A 14,321-nucleotide genomic window follows, 5' to 3' on the forward strand; every position below is an offset into this window, starting at 1 on the left:
AAACTCCTTCATAATATCTAAACCATTGAGGGATACAATGTGTGAACTCTAATAGCTTGCTGAAATTTTCAAGCTTTCAACAGCATCAGTTTTGTTTTTCTAGGTAATAACAGAATAGACTTCTGCACAGAACTGGTTGTACTGAGATATTCAAAATATTGCAATAATCAGATCCAATGTTATTTTATTTGGGGGAAATGGAGGCGATGAAAAATGAAAAATCAAATAATATCAATATTTGGTGTGACTACCCGTTGGCTTTCAATTGTTACTTCTTTACAGTCTGTACACCTACACAATGTCAGGGATTTTGTAGGATAAGGATTGTATGTATTATTAACCAATTATTACAAGCAGTTGCTAATGATAATCAATTTTAAATGGATGTAAAAGATGGTATAAATGGTACTAAGCGCTCTTGACTGATCTGAATCTGAAATATTTTGCTTTAGTAAAAAAAAAAAAAGTGGTACAATAAGAAGTGCCTGAAGGCAAGAGTAAAGCATGGTGGTGGTTCCTTGCAAGTTTGGGGCTGCATTTTTGGAGCTAGAGATTTGTTCAGGATTAATTTTGTCCTCAATGGTAAGAAATACAGATATGCGTCAATCATTCAATACCATCAGGGAGGTGTCTGATTGGCCACTAATTTTTTCTGCAGCAGGACATTCACCCAAAACAAACATGCTATTAAGAACTTTTTTCAGCATAGAGGAGAACAAGGACTAGTAATAGTTTTAGCCCCCACAGAGCTTTGATCTCAAACGTCATCAACTCTGTCTGGGATTACATGAAAAGCATAAAGATTTAAGGAAGCCTACATCTACTGAGAATCTGTGGTTACTTCTCCAAGATAGCTGTGTGCAAGTCTACCACAAACAGCAAGAAGAACTGATGCTGTTTTGCAGTCAAAGGGTTGTCAATCAAATATTGATTTGGATTTTTCTTCTGTTCATTTACTTTCCATATTGTTAATAGATACAAAAAAAGCATTCTTGCTTTACAGCATGTTTTAAGTGCCTAAACCTTTTGCACAATACTGTACTTATTATGATGGACTACAATCTGCAGCCTTTATCTGATCAACACACCATTATATTAGTTCCAACAGATAAAAAAAATTACACTTGTGTTAAAAAAGATGTTGGCTTAATAAATTGGCACTGATTGCTACTAACACTGGTAGCACTGGTGCAATATTTACCATTGAAGTGATTTTGTAAGTGACAAGCAATAAACAATATTTATCATAGCATGCCTTTTATTGCAGAGTAGCACAATAAAAATAAATAAATCTGTTACTGCTGTTTGTTAACCAAATGAATTGAGAAATGCATACTATGTGTAGTATGACATTTTATTATCCAATTTATTGAAAATAATAAGTACTTAGTGTAGCTTTACCTCATGCATATCATAAGCAAAGTCTCCTGCAAATCAAGCAAACAGAAAAACATAGCATAATTGTAATTAATTGATCATATTATTAAAATCTTAAACATTTAGTTAAAACTAGATAATACTAAAACGTACTTCTACTGTTGTACAGAGAGTGTTAAATGTTTTAATTAATATAATTGTAATTATTTATTACCATCATATAATGTTAATTGAATGACATTAGAATTAGCAGTTTTAATTGGACTGAGTATTTGATTTTTTTAAAGAGTTGTAGTCAACAGAGAGCACTATTCAGCTATTTACACTGCTTAGCCATATGTTTACAATCACAGACACGTAAAGTGAATAGCACTGATTATCTTGTTACAGTGACACCATTTATTGAATGGGATATATTAGGCTGCATGTGTAGAGTTAGTTCTCAAAATTGTTGTGTTGGAAGAAAGAAAATGGGCAAGCATAACCATTTGAGTGACTCTGGAGGGTCTTGTGGGGTGTTCCTGGTACATGACTGTTCCTGGCACCTAGTACCTACTGTGACAACATGTACTCTAGTCTGTCTGGTCTGCGGCCACAGAATATAGCTACTAAAGCACAAATAAATGCTGGCTGTGATAAACAGTGTCCACTGTGGCACATGAGCATCAGAACTGGACCATGAAGCAGTAGTAGAATGTAGCCTGAACTGCTGAATAGCATTTTCTTGACCACAGTATAAAATAATGATTTTATGTATCTGAATTGACAACATGACACAATCTCCTCATTTTTTTTTTATGGAAATCTTGCAAAAACTGGAGAATAGACATCTTGATGCATGAACATGCACAGTTTATGCATCCATTAGTGTTTGCCATTATTGGTGGTGCCTGGTGAGCTGGTCTGATATTTATATAACTGCTGGGACACACCATTCTCTTTTATGTTTAAAAAAAAGAAGAATGTCAACATGGAACAGAATCTCAAAGAAATTTTTCTTTTGTGAAATGAGAACTGTTCCTAATAATGTAATCAGTGTTAAGTGTTATATCACTGGTGTAAATACACTTTCATCAGTAAAAAACTTGAACACTATATTTTACAATCTGATCATTTTAGCAATAAATAAAATGAAGATATTTTACAAGATAAAATGACTATCAAAACTGTCAATTCAATATATTTGATAATACTTGAACTGGTTTAAGACTCAACGGTTAATAGGATTATACCTTAAAAACACCCATAACGTGTAGTCATCTGCCAACCCAGTCCCTTTAGAATCTTAAAGTAAACAGTATAGAATATTGCTATTCTGAATTATTTACTGAATTTATTTATTACTTTAAACTTTGTAATACAAACAATTTAAAGTGGTCACAAAATCAATATTTTTTTTTTGGATTATCACTTTCTGGCTGTAAATCTTACCAATGTGCAGGATGACATCATACACGCCGGCCTGTGTTTCTTTCTGAAGTCTGGCCAGTGACTGGGGGTTTTCATTTCCCATGTCACCAAACAGAGCAAATTTAGGGCTAAACTGTGTGCTATCGTTCAGAGCAGTAAAGAAGAGAAGATCACTCCAACCTTCCTCACTACCACAGTGGTAGACTGTAAAACACATACACATGTTTATATTCAATAAATGTAACATGGCACAAACCCACTAAACTTTTTAATCTTTGTCCTGACACATAATATTTGAGTTATTGCAGGTGTGATCATTTTACAATCCAAGATGATAAATGTAATTATCCACATCGGTATGGCATAAAGTTAACAGTACAGACACAATCGTTTTAGATTTCCTAAGCACAGTACCGTATTTTCCGGACTAAAAGCCGCTACTTTTTTCCCATGTTTTGAACCTCACGGCTTAAACAATGAAGCGGCTAATTTATGGATTTTTCCAGGGTTTTTTTGACGATGCCAAAAAAAAAAAATAAATAAATAAATAAATAAATAAATAAAAGAGAGCGAGAGAGAGAAATTGTTGTGAAAGGAAGGAGGAAGATAGTGAACAATGACTTTCTTGGTAGGCTACTGTTTAGATACAAGCCTTGTAACAGCACTGTCTTTCGTTAAAACCTGTGTAAAGTTCATTAGTTTCAATGTAGACACCTGCGGCTTATAGACAGGTGCGGCATATTTATATTCAAAATAAAAATCTTTGTAAAATTCAGTGGGTGCGGCTTATATTTGGGTGCGATTTATAGCCCGGAAATTACGGTATATTTACACCATAACGTAAGTTGTTCACCCTTAAACAGAACATTTGTTCAACACACCAGTCATACAATGTGATCATCATTGCAATTGATATCATGCTTACCATATTTAGCCCCAGGTCTGAGGTCTGACAAAGTGACTTTGTGAACGTACATTTTACGCTTCTCTGAGCCTCCATCAATAAACAGACTGGAGTGTCCCTTAGAAGTGTGACTGAAAAGCTTTCCACCCCATAGTCCATATTCCACCAAACTTTCTGTGTAGTTAAAGGTTATCCAAGTGACCAGCATGGAACCCTTTACACCTGTGGAAGTGTGGAAGCATTACTCACAATTCACAATGATTTGAACATCATCAGTACATACTTACTTTTCTTTAGTACACAATACTTAGTTAAGAGTATAGTGCTTTATGCGAGCATCGAGTTGCTTTCATAATTTGGTAAAACAATATTAAATATAATAATGAGAGCCATTGTAAAGAGGTACAGCATTGCTAAATTGACTGACACAATTTAAAAGTTTGTGATACATTCTAATTTGATATGTTTAATCTATCAATTATCTGCTCTAGTTTATAAAGCTACATTTTTGCATTATTAGATAAACAGATACAATGTACAAATACAGGGCAAGATAGTTGATATAGTTGATCACTGAGAGATCCCTTGTGGCCAAGAATTAAAAATAACCGCACTAAAAAGGGCTAAATAAAAGTGCTTGCATTGTTGATTACAAAAAATCTCCAGTAGCACTTACTTTGCAAGTTACTCATACTGCAAAAGAAATGACACCAACATGAAATGACACCAACATGAATATAAATTAGTTAAAATTCTTACCTGGATAAGAAATGTGCACCTGCTCAGGCTGGGACCAGATAGGTGGCATACATGAGGACAAAGACAACAGGCAACAGAAATAGAAGAAATACAGGAAAGACATCTTTCATAGTTTATTCTTTTTCTTCTTCTGCATTATTCCTGAATAACAGAGAAGACAAAGACAGATACTTGTTACATATTGACCACATCACAAGCACATGATCCACTGCATAAGCTCAGGCAAATGTCACAAGATCATATTTGTTTATAACATATAACTTTGTGTGAACTTTGCTCCGTCAGTTAACCAGCTGAATTAAAAATTGAACAAGTCAAATAGTGAAATTATTAATTTCTCTATTAATAAGTTTATTAATGACCATTTATTATACCACACTGACAACTGTTTTGCTATATCTATGTAAATAATTAGAAAAATTCTGGAAATGTAAAACCATCAAAATTTATGGACTGAAGTCTATAACAATTTTATAGAAGCAGCATTGTAAGTAAATGCAGGAACATGACACAGGAAAAATAAGTCAGTCAGATGTTGTTTGGAGAACAGAGATAATATTTCCTGGAGCAGTGTGAGAATTCCAACTGTATTGTCTAAAATGAGCAGAACATCAGTCTTTTAATAAACCCAACAATAATTAACTTTTTGAGAAATTCCTTTGCAAAACACTATTAATTACGGATAGAACGGATATATGTCAAATGTAAAAAATATTAAAACACATTTTTGGTTTGAGAAAAAATATTTAAAAAATACAACTTGGTTTCAAATTGAAAATACCTATATCTTGATGACACATGACATATACAATTGTTGCAAAAGTATTTAACTCTTAAATCATTTTCCAGACAATCAAGCAGATTTGTCTGGAAGACAAATGGCATTTACAGACTGTTCTTGTCAGTATTCATATTGTGAACCACTATGCTCTTGAAGCAAATGTTCTAAACACCTCCTAAATAAAAACAATTATTATGTGTAAAAGTTACAAAGCTGCTTTGTGACAGTGTCCATTGTTTAAGGTGATAAACAAACAAAAGTGAAAGTAAATGAATAGCTGCAATAAAAGCTTTAAGTCTGTTGGGGTAAGATCATACAGTATCAGCTTTGCACACTGTTTAGAAGAAATCTTACTTTTAGGATTAAATGTTTTTTACACTACAATTTGTTTAAACAGTACCACAGATGTCATTGTTATCATTGTTCTTCAGAAAGGGAAAGCTTATTTTCATTATTGTTGTTCCTAAGCACATTCGTTTGCAATATTCCCTTGTCTATTGCATTCCCCCTTCAACTCTGAAAAGAACCCCAGGCTCTGGGGATGAAAAGTGCATGATGCTGGCACGATCATATTTAAATTTAGCGATCAGTACTGCCAGCTGTTGCACCACACACCATCACCTATTCAAACGACATACAGTCCCCAGCTATGTAGAGCCCATCCTGTTTTCACTCGTTTCCCTCAGTAATATAAAAGTTTTACAAATGAAGGACAATAAGGCAACTGTGTCTCTCTCACTCACTCACACACACTTCAAAATATCCTTACAGATATGCCACATACAGCTTTTGTCTAAACAATATCGTAGGAAATACTGTAAATATTCTACTATAAAAACGCATTATTACACTTACCATGACCATATAAATATTTATAGGAAACAAGCTTTAAATGTTTTCATATGAGCTTTATTCAACTGAACATATTCAGCTTTCCGGTTATGTAGCAGGGTAGCAGTCTTTGCTAAACTACTGCAAATGTCTTGTTAGTAAACAAGCTTTTTTCAAACTGTTAAAGATTGTAAGACCACACTTACATTTCTGTAAACCTATCTATTTTACCCTTCTATTTTACTCTATTTATAACTAGCAAACAGCTTATCCTTTCAACTAATAAAACATTAAATGAGGTTCACTAGCTATATCTGCGAATTGCAAAAATGGCCGTGTGACTATCAGCTCTTTCAGGAAAGCTTGTAACAGGGTTCGCGAATGTTTGTAGGAAGTAAAACGATCAGTCAGATTTCAGGCTGTTTTGCTTAGTGGATGATATCGTATGACCATGTCCCAAATACTTCCCACAGCCCCGGAGTTTTCTAAACAACTGCGCACTTTGGGTACCTATATATGTCATGAACGTACAGTGAGTTTCGCGTCCTCGAGGATGCAAGGAATAATAGTCGAGCATTTGGGACGCTACCTGCATCTCTTCCGCACAAGCACGTGGTTGTTTACGTTTTAGGGTTATGGGAGGAATTGGATCAGATTACGCTCCACCCCCCTGCCTGCTTCTGCAGCGAGCTAGTGATAAGAAGACCTTTACAAGTAGTGATGGGAAGTCCGATTCTTTTTGCGAATCAGTTCTTTCGGACAGTTCATTTCAAAGAACCGGTTCAAAAAAACGGTTCACCAGGGGGGTATTCCAGAAAGCTTGGTTAACTTACCATTTGATAAATCATAACCTCTGGGTTGATTTACCCCAAACAGGCATACCATGAGTATGTCGGTTCCAAAACACCTGAGAAGAGTTAGTTTAATCAACCTCCAACTGGTTACCCAGAGGTAATGCGCGTGCACGGTGCATTTATAAAGACATTCTCAATGGATCGCCGATTTCACGAGTCACCATGGAAACTTAAAGCGGAAAAAAGAGAGCGGTGTATTTCACAGAGGCGGAGTTGAAGGTTTTAATGCACGCTTATGAGGAGTTTAAGCCAATAATATTAAAAAGAAGCAATACAGCTGCATCAGCTAAAGCAAGAGAGTTGACTTGGCAAAAAAATACCGGACAGAGTAAATGCGTGAGTGTATTAAATTACAAATTGGTTATTGGCTCCCGTTTTATTATAATGCAAAATAATGAAGTATGACTTATACATCCTTTTGAATATGTTATATCACTATGAAAGCGTTTACTTTTCCTGCCATTTATTTCTTTAGTTTAAAATAATAATGTATATTTCTTATTTAATAAGCTGTAATCCTCCTGGAACCACAAGAACTTTAAGCCAAGTCAAAATGAAACACAAAACATTCTGCAAAAGGTAATATTTGATTACACAATTACTTAACTATTATTATAACAGGATTTAGTATATTCATTCTGTCATGTAGCTAATAAAAAGAAGACTGAAGCCCGTCTAACTGGCGGGGGTCCACCACCACCTCCCCTCACCCCATCTGAGGAGCTGGCTCTGTCCCTTAATAAAGGGCGACCAGTGGTTGCTGGCATTCCAGGGGCAGTTCATCACACACCATGCACCACAAGTGATGGTGAAAAATTGTGAAATGTAAGTTTACCTCTATGATTTGTTTTAATTTTTTTGTCCTAATAAATTACTATCTCTGTCACTTAAAGGCTTTTTGAACAAGATAAATTTTTATGTAGGCTTATTTTATTTAACTGCATATGATGTATAGGCTACTGTGATCTTACTCTGACATTTTACTCTTTTCATGTATCATTTTCTTTGATAATATTGAGAATGTAATGGGTTGTGTGTTCTTATAGATACTGATGGATGTATTGTATTATTGGACCCTCCAGAAAGAACTGTCACAGTTGTAAGTGATTTGTTGTCGGGTACTTTTAGTTGCTTTTAGGTATTTTTTTTTGCCAGATAATGTATACTTGAATATTTCTCCTGTAGGATGAAGATGATGATGAAGAGACCACATCTGCTGTGACAGAAGTGGACAATGCTGGTAGATCCACTGAGGTATGATGCATACCATTATAATGTATGGCCCTTTTGCATTAGAGTAACAAACTGTCATTGTCCTTCACAGTACATACCTAGGGATTTGCCCACAGATGAGGGTCCTTCAACCTCAGCACACAATCTAAGCAGGGTAAGAATTTGTGTCCAGGTGTCCATATTTGAATTTTATTGTCTGACCAAACAATTTCATTCATTACATTTTTTCCACCTTCCTAGTTGCCAGCAAAGGAGCTGTATAAGGTCCATCTTTAAAAACAAATAAGAAAAAGTGACATGGAGATGGACCTTATACCGCTTCAAATGGAAGAGAAAAGACTCCTCATTAAAAAAGCAGCACTGGAAATTGAATTACTGGAGCATCGCCTTAAGGTGAGAACTTGTCTGAATAATAATCTGTTGCATGTTAAAAGTGAGTGAGTGTGTGAGTGAGTGTGAGTGAGTGAGTGTGAGTGAGTGAAAAAAGCAATATAAAAAAACATTTTATTGAATTTTATTTTATTGTTTTTCAGGAAATAAAGAAATAAACTGCCTGGCAGACCAGTGAAAAAAATTAATAAAAGTGATTTTGACAGACCCTGTCTCTCAAAAGTCTTCTGTCTCTGTTGGCCTCTAAAATCTGTAGGTGTTCCTCTGGGCCATCTTCCTCAATACAAGGAGGGTGGCTCTCTCCTCTTATAGTGGCAATATTGTGAAGCACAACACACGCTACTATAATGTCGCATGCCCTCTCTGGACTAACCCGGAGCCCACGCAGACTCTGAAACTGAGATTTGAGGATCCCTATAGTCATCTCCACCTTGGCCCGTATTCGGCTGTGAGGCAGGTTAAACCGTGTCTGTGGTCCAGGCTCAGGTTCAGGGTAGGGTGTCATTAAATAGGGCAGACAAGGGTATCCTCTGTCCCCCAGCAAAAACCATTGTACTGTCCTGTAATGATTGAAGTGTACAACACAAATGTAGTAAAAAGGAAAAAAAAAACAATTGTATAAAGCAAAACATACCCTGCTGAAATGTCTGGTAAATTCTTGCATCATGCACAGATCCTGGCTATTTTGCCTCAACATTGGTAATGATTTGGGTTGCCTCACATATTACCTAGTTAGTGGAAAAGTAATGACTTCAATGATTTTAAGAAGGGAAAAAAATAAGTTGTTACCTGCACATTGATGCTATGAATAGATTTCCTATTAACACAGTCTCCCTCATTTATTGGTGGAGCTTTAATAGGAATGTGAGTGCCATCAATGCACCCAATTACATTTGGAAACCCTGAAACAGAAAGTTATGGAAGTATGAAGTGTGTGTGCGCATAATGAATACATGTATAGATATAAATAATATGACTAAATATTTAAAAAAAAAAAAATATATATATATATATATATATATATATATATATATATATATATATATATATATATATATATATATATATATATATATATATATATATATATATGTGTGTGTGTGTGTGCCAGACATACTGTACGAACGGCTTTACACACAGTCGCCTTTCCCACATGCTCTGAATCGCCCACACTGTACAAAAATGTACACACATTTGCGATATGCGGTTTTAAAAGACATGTTAAATAAACTAACGAATCTTTTGAGAAACGATAACGCTCTTTCAAATATTCATTAGGGTATGCAAACATCAATACGCGGTGTTATAACCCTCTCCCGACGAAAAAAACCTCGTATAATTTGTGCTTCTACGTCCAAAGGATCCTCATCAAAAGGGCACGCGAAGTTACACTGAAACATAACCTGCTCCCGAGCAGGTTATCTTCAGAGAGTCAGTTGCTATGGTTACATACATACCCAGAAAGTTACCTCCGTTTTTGGAACCGAAAGTTGAGGTTATCCACGAACTTACCCTTAAACATACCCAGGTATGTCACATAACCTGCTTTCTGGAATACCCCCCAGTTCTTTTACGTCCTCACGTCATGACGTCATGCATGTGTGTACTGTTGGAGAAACTAGAGAAGAACCTCATTCTCAGGGATATTAATTAATTTTGAGTCGGATAGACGGTCATACACATTCAAAAGTGAGTAACTTGAGTAATTTTGTTGATTAGTACTGATTTGAGACGCGAACTGTTTTGAACGATTCAGTCCGATTTGTTGAACCGGTTCGACCGGTTCACTAAAAAAAAAAAACAGTTCAAATGAACGATTCGTTCACGAACCGGACATCACTACTTTACAGTGACTTCAGCGAGCTAGTATGATCGTATCATTTTAGTGACTTGCTTCTTTTAATCAATCTTTTTTTTGAGTCATTTGGTTCATTTAGTTCCTTTGATCAGAAAAAAACATTACATTTACAATAAGCAGATAGATAGATAGATAGATAGATAGATGGATAGATGGATAGATGGATGGATGGGGATGGAGCCACCAGGAAGGAGGAAAAGAGGAAGGCCAAAAAGGAGGTTCAAGGATGTGGTGAGGGAAGACTGGTTTGATGCAGGTAGTTGGTTTGAAAGAGGCAGATGTAGAGGACAGAGTAGTATGGAGATAATGGGAGCAGCCGGAAGAAGAAGACTGTAACTCACCTATGAGAAATTCAAGTAGTTGTATGAATTCTCCAATGATCTCCAAGGTCCTGATTTACTTTTCTAACATATTTTTTTTACGTTTCAAACAATAATCTGACTGTTATTCAGATCACGGGTTTGGTAACAGCTTATTCTATTATGCTTACAATTCAATACCTTTTTATTTTGTATAGCGTTTTTAACAACATTTATTCATTGTTAAATAAAAATTAAATGAATTTCAAGCATAACTTATTCTGTTATGTTTAAAATTCAATTAATTTTTATTTGCATACCCCTTTTAACAATGAACATTGTCTCAAAGCAGCTTTACAAAGATAATGCGGTGATAAAAAATAAATAGGAATGTTCTTATAGTGTGGGTTTGTACCTAATAAGCAACCCAGTGGTAACTGTGGCAAGGAAAAACTCCCTGATATGGCATTGGGGAAAAAACCTTAAAGGGGAACCAAACTCAAGAAGGAACCCATCCTCATCTGGGTGTCACCAAATCTCCATTTATTAGAGCTGAATGATGTTGAGGTGTGCAGTGATGGTGATCAGATGCAAAATGTAGTCCTGTGTCAGTGTGGAACTGTTGACATTAACTACAGTCCAAATTTTTCCCCAAAGCTCCCACCCTACTTCGCAACTTCATGAATACCCAGGCTCCAGGAAAGAATATGTATGGAATTATGTAGTAAACAATAATGTGTTAAACCCAGAATATGTTTCATATTTTCAATTCTTGGAAGATTTGAAATGTTGATTTGATTTTTGCTTTGATGGCAGCTGTGCCCTCTATTTTAAATAAATCACCAACAATGTCACCAGCAAAGCTGGCTCCCTACACCATCACACATGCCCCTCCATGCTGTAAGAACTAGACATTCAGGAATCATCTGTTCATCCTCTGTACGTCTAACGAAGACGGGGCAGTTAGAGCAAAATTCACAAATGTAGACTCATCAGATCAAAGGACAGTTTCTTAGTGGTCTAATGTCAATTTTTTGTGTTTCTTGGCCCAAGCAAGTGTCTTCTGCTTGTTGTTGTTTGATGCAATTTGAACGCGAACTGACTCACACTGTCTTCTCTGAACAGTAGATGTTGAAATATTTCTCCCACTTGAACTCAAAGAAGTATTCAAGCAAATCATCGATTTTTAGGCCTGGTATTTCTGATAAACTTATCCTCTGCTGCACTCGGACATTTGGAACAAAGTTCTTGAGATTATATAGTTAAAATATATATTAATATAAAATATAGTTTATTTGAGAAATGGCCAGATAACATCCTTACATCGTAGCTGTTTTGAAGTCACCAAAAGATGTTCCGATGGAAGAATGGATTCCTACACCACTTTGATTTAACTTTTCCTATATGTGTCATGTGCTTTTTTCCTCATCATTATAGTGTTTAAACTCTACTTGCAGGATTACTAAATATTCAGGGACTTACATGTTATGTGCAGCGTCCAGTGTGATTGATCCCAGAAGTGAATATAAGCTGGCTCATGGACGCCGAGGGCAGTGCACACTCTATTATGTCAGTACACATATTTTTTATTACTTCTACTACTTATGACATGAAAGTCTTGCACCTGGAAATTATAATTATTTCTGCTGGGAGCTAAGGACATTTTCAAGGAGTGGATCCAAATGATAAGGAACCCAGCCATTAGGGGGGCACAAGCCAGTGCACTCTTAGTGCCGGTCCCAAGCCCGGGTAAATGGGGAGGGTTGCGTTAGGAAGGGCATCCAGCGTAAAACATGTGCCAAATCAAATATGCGGATCACAAAGGAGAATTTCATACCGGATTGGACCGACCGCCACAGGTATCGTTAGCCGACTGGGTACCGGTGGAAATTGGGCTACTGTTGGCCGAAGGAGGAGAAGGAGAGGAGGAAGACGTCTACAGAGACGGCAGGAAAAGGAGCAGTGTAGGAGAGTAGAGGTTCGGGTTGGTACTTTAAATATTGGTACTATGACGGGTAAAGGGAGAGAGATAGCTGATATGATGAAGAGGAGAAAGGTAGATATGCTGTGTGTTCAGGAGACCAAGTGGAAAGGGAGTAAGGCCAGGAACATTGGAGGTGGATTTAAACTGTTTTATCATGGTGTGGATGGGAAGAGAAATGGTGTAGGGGTGATTCTGAAGGAAGAGTACAGTAAGAGTGTAGTGGAGGTGAAGAGAGTTTCTGATAGGGTGATGATCGTGAAGGTGGAAGTTGAAGGATGATGATAAATGTCATCAGTGCCTATGCTCCACAAGTTGGCTGTGAGATGGAGGAAAAGGAAAGATTCTGGAGTGAATTAGATGACGTGGTAGATGGTGTACCTAGGAAAGAACGATTGGTGATTGGGGCAGACTTTAATGGGCATGTAGGTGAAGGGAACAGAGGTGATGAGGAGGTGATGGGTAGGTATGGTTTTAAGGAGAGGAATGTGGAAGGGCAGATGGTGGTAGATTTTGCTAAAAGGATGGAAATGGCAGTGGTGAACACGTATTTTAAGAAGAAGGAGGATCATAGGGTGACGATAAGAGTGGAGGAAGGTGCACACAGGTGGACTATGTGCTATGCAGGAGATGCAACCTGAAGGAGATTGAGACTGTAAGGTGTTGGCGGGGACAGTGTAGCTAGACAGCATCGGATGGTGGTCTGTAGGATGGTTTTGGAGGCGAAGAAGAAGAGGAGGAATGTAAGGATTGAAAGAAGAATAAGATGGTGGAAACTGAAGGAGGAAGAGTGTAGTGTGAGGTTCAGGGAAGAGGTCAGACAGGGGCTCGGTGGTGGTGAAGAGGTGCCGGATGATTGGGGAACTACTGCAGGAGTGATGAGGGAGGCAGCTAGAAAAGTACTTGGTGTGACATCTGGAAATAGAAAGCAAGACAAGGAGACGTGGTGGTGGAATGAGGAAGTGCAGGAGAGCATTAGGGGAAAGAGGTTGGCAAAACAGAAGTGGGATCGACAGAGTGATGAGAAAAGTAGGCAGGAGTACAAGGAGATGCGGCAGCAGGTAAAAAGGGATGTGGCGAAAGCCAAGGAAAAGGCATATGAGGAGCTGTATAAGAGGTTGGACACTAAGGAAGGAGAAAAGGAGTTATACCGATTGGCCAGGCAGAGGGACCGAGCTGGGAAGGATGTACTGCAAGTTAGAGCAATAAAGGATGGAGAGGGAAATGTGTTGACTAGTGAGGAGAGTGTGTTGAGAAGGTGGAGGGAGTATTTTGAGCAGCTGATGAATGAGGAAAATCACAGAGAGAGAAGGTTGGAGGATGTGGAGTTGGTGAAGCAGGATGTAGATAGGATTAGTAAGGAGGAAGTGAGAGCAGCGATTAAGAGGATGAAGAATGGAAAGTCGGTTGGACCAGATGACATACCGGTAGAGGCGTGGAGATGTTTAGGAGAGATGGCAGTGGAGTTTTTAACCAGATTGTTTAACAGGATTCTGGAAGGGGAGAGGATGCCTGAGGAATGGAGAAGGAGTGTGCTGGTACCGATCTTTAAGCATAAGGAGATGTGCAGACCTGCAGTAACTACAGGGGAATTAAGTTGATCAGTCACACCATGAAGTTATGGGAAAGAGTAGTGGAAGCCAG

At 37.3% G+C, this 14,321-nt stretch overlaps 1 protein-coding gene and 2 long non-coding RNA genes across 9 annotated transcripts in view; 1 reads left to right on the plus strand and 2 right to left on the minus strand.

Moving 5' to 3' along the window:
* The window catches only part of acp7 (acid phosphatase 7, tartrate resistant (putative)), a 28,406-nt gene extending 21,385 nt beyond the window's left edge, over nt 1-7,021 (minus strand). Inside the window, exons 1-5 of one of the 5 annotated variants that reach the window (XM_046855185.1) lie at nt 6,896-7,021; nt 4,451-4,591; nt 3,713-3,913; nt 2,809-2,991; nt 1,402-1,427 (exon numbers count right to left, since the gene is read on the minus strand). In XM_046855185.1, coding sequence (XP_046711141.1) covers nt 1,402-1,427; nt 2,809-2,991; nt 3,713-3,913; nt 4,451-4,553 — 513 coding nt within the window. In that variant the 5' untranslated portion in view covers nt 4,554-4,591; nt 6,896-7,021. Of the gene's footprint in view, nt 1-1,401; nt 1,428-2,808; nt 2,992-3,712; nt 3,914-4,450; nt 4,592-6,086; nt 6,490-6,895 lie in introns of those variants that run through there. The other 4 variants (XM_046855186.1, XM_046855183.1, XM_046855182.1 and 1 more) reach the window with 4 other exon arrangements.
* A 678-nt stretch (nt 7,022-7,699) lies between these two features.
* Nucleotides 7,700-8,818, plus strand: LOC124389728. Its single transcript, XR_006926618.1, has 6 exons — nt 7,700-7,741; nt 7,963-8,015; nt 8,102-8,170; nt 8,241-8,303; nt 8,390-8,542; nt 8,683-8,818. It is a non-coding gene; the product is annotated as an uncharacterized LOC124389728 (long non-coding RNA).
* On the minus strand, nt 8,652-10,281 carry LOC124389729. Of its 3 annotated transcripts, none has more exons than XR_006926620.1 (3): nt 10,052-10,281; nt 9,329-9,441; nt 8,652-9,099 (listed from the first exon to the last, which is right to left on the minus strand). It is a non-coding gene; the product is annotated as an uncharacterized LOC124389729 (long non-coding RNA). The 3 variants fall into 3 exon arrangements; XR_006926621.1 differs by having other exon boundaries at nt 9,997-10,281; XR_006926619.1 differs by lacking the exon at nt 10,052-10,281 and having other exon boundaries at nt 9,329-9,504.
* Between the last annotated feature and the right edge of the window lie 4,040 nt (nt 10,282-14,321).

This window comes from Silurus meridionalis, chromosome 8 (genome assembly GCF_014805685.1).
Source record: "Silurus meridionalis isolate SWU-2019-XX chromosome 8, ASM1480568v1, whole genome shotgun sequence".
NCBI lineage: Eukaryota > Metazoa > Chordata > Actinopteri > Siluriformes > Siluridae > Silurus > Silurus meridionalis.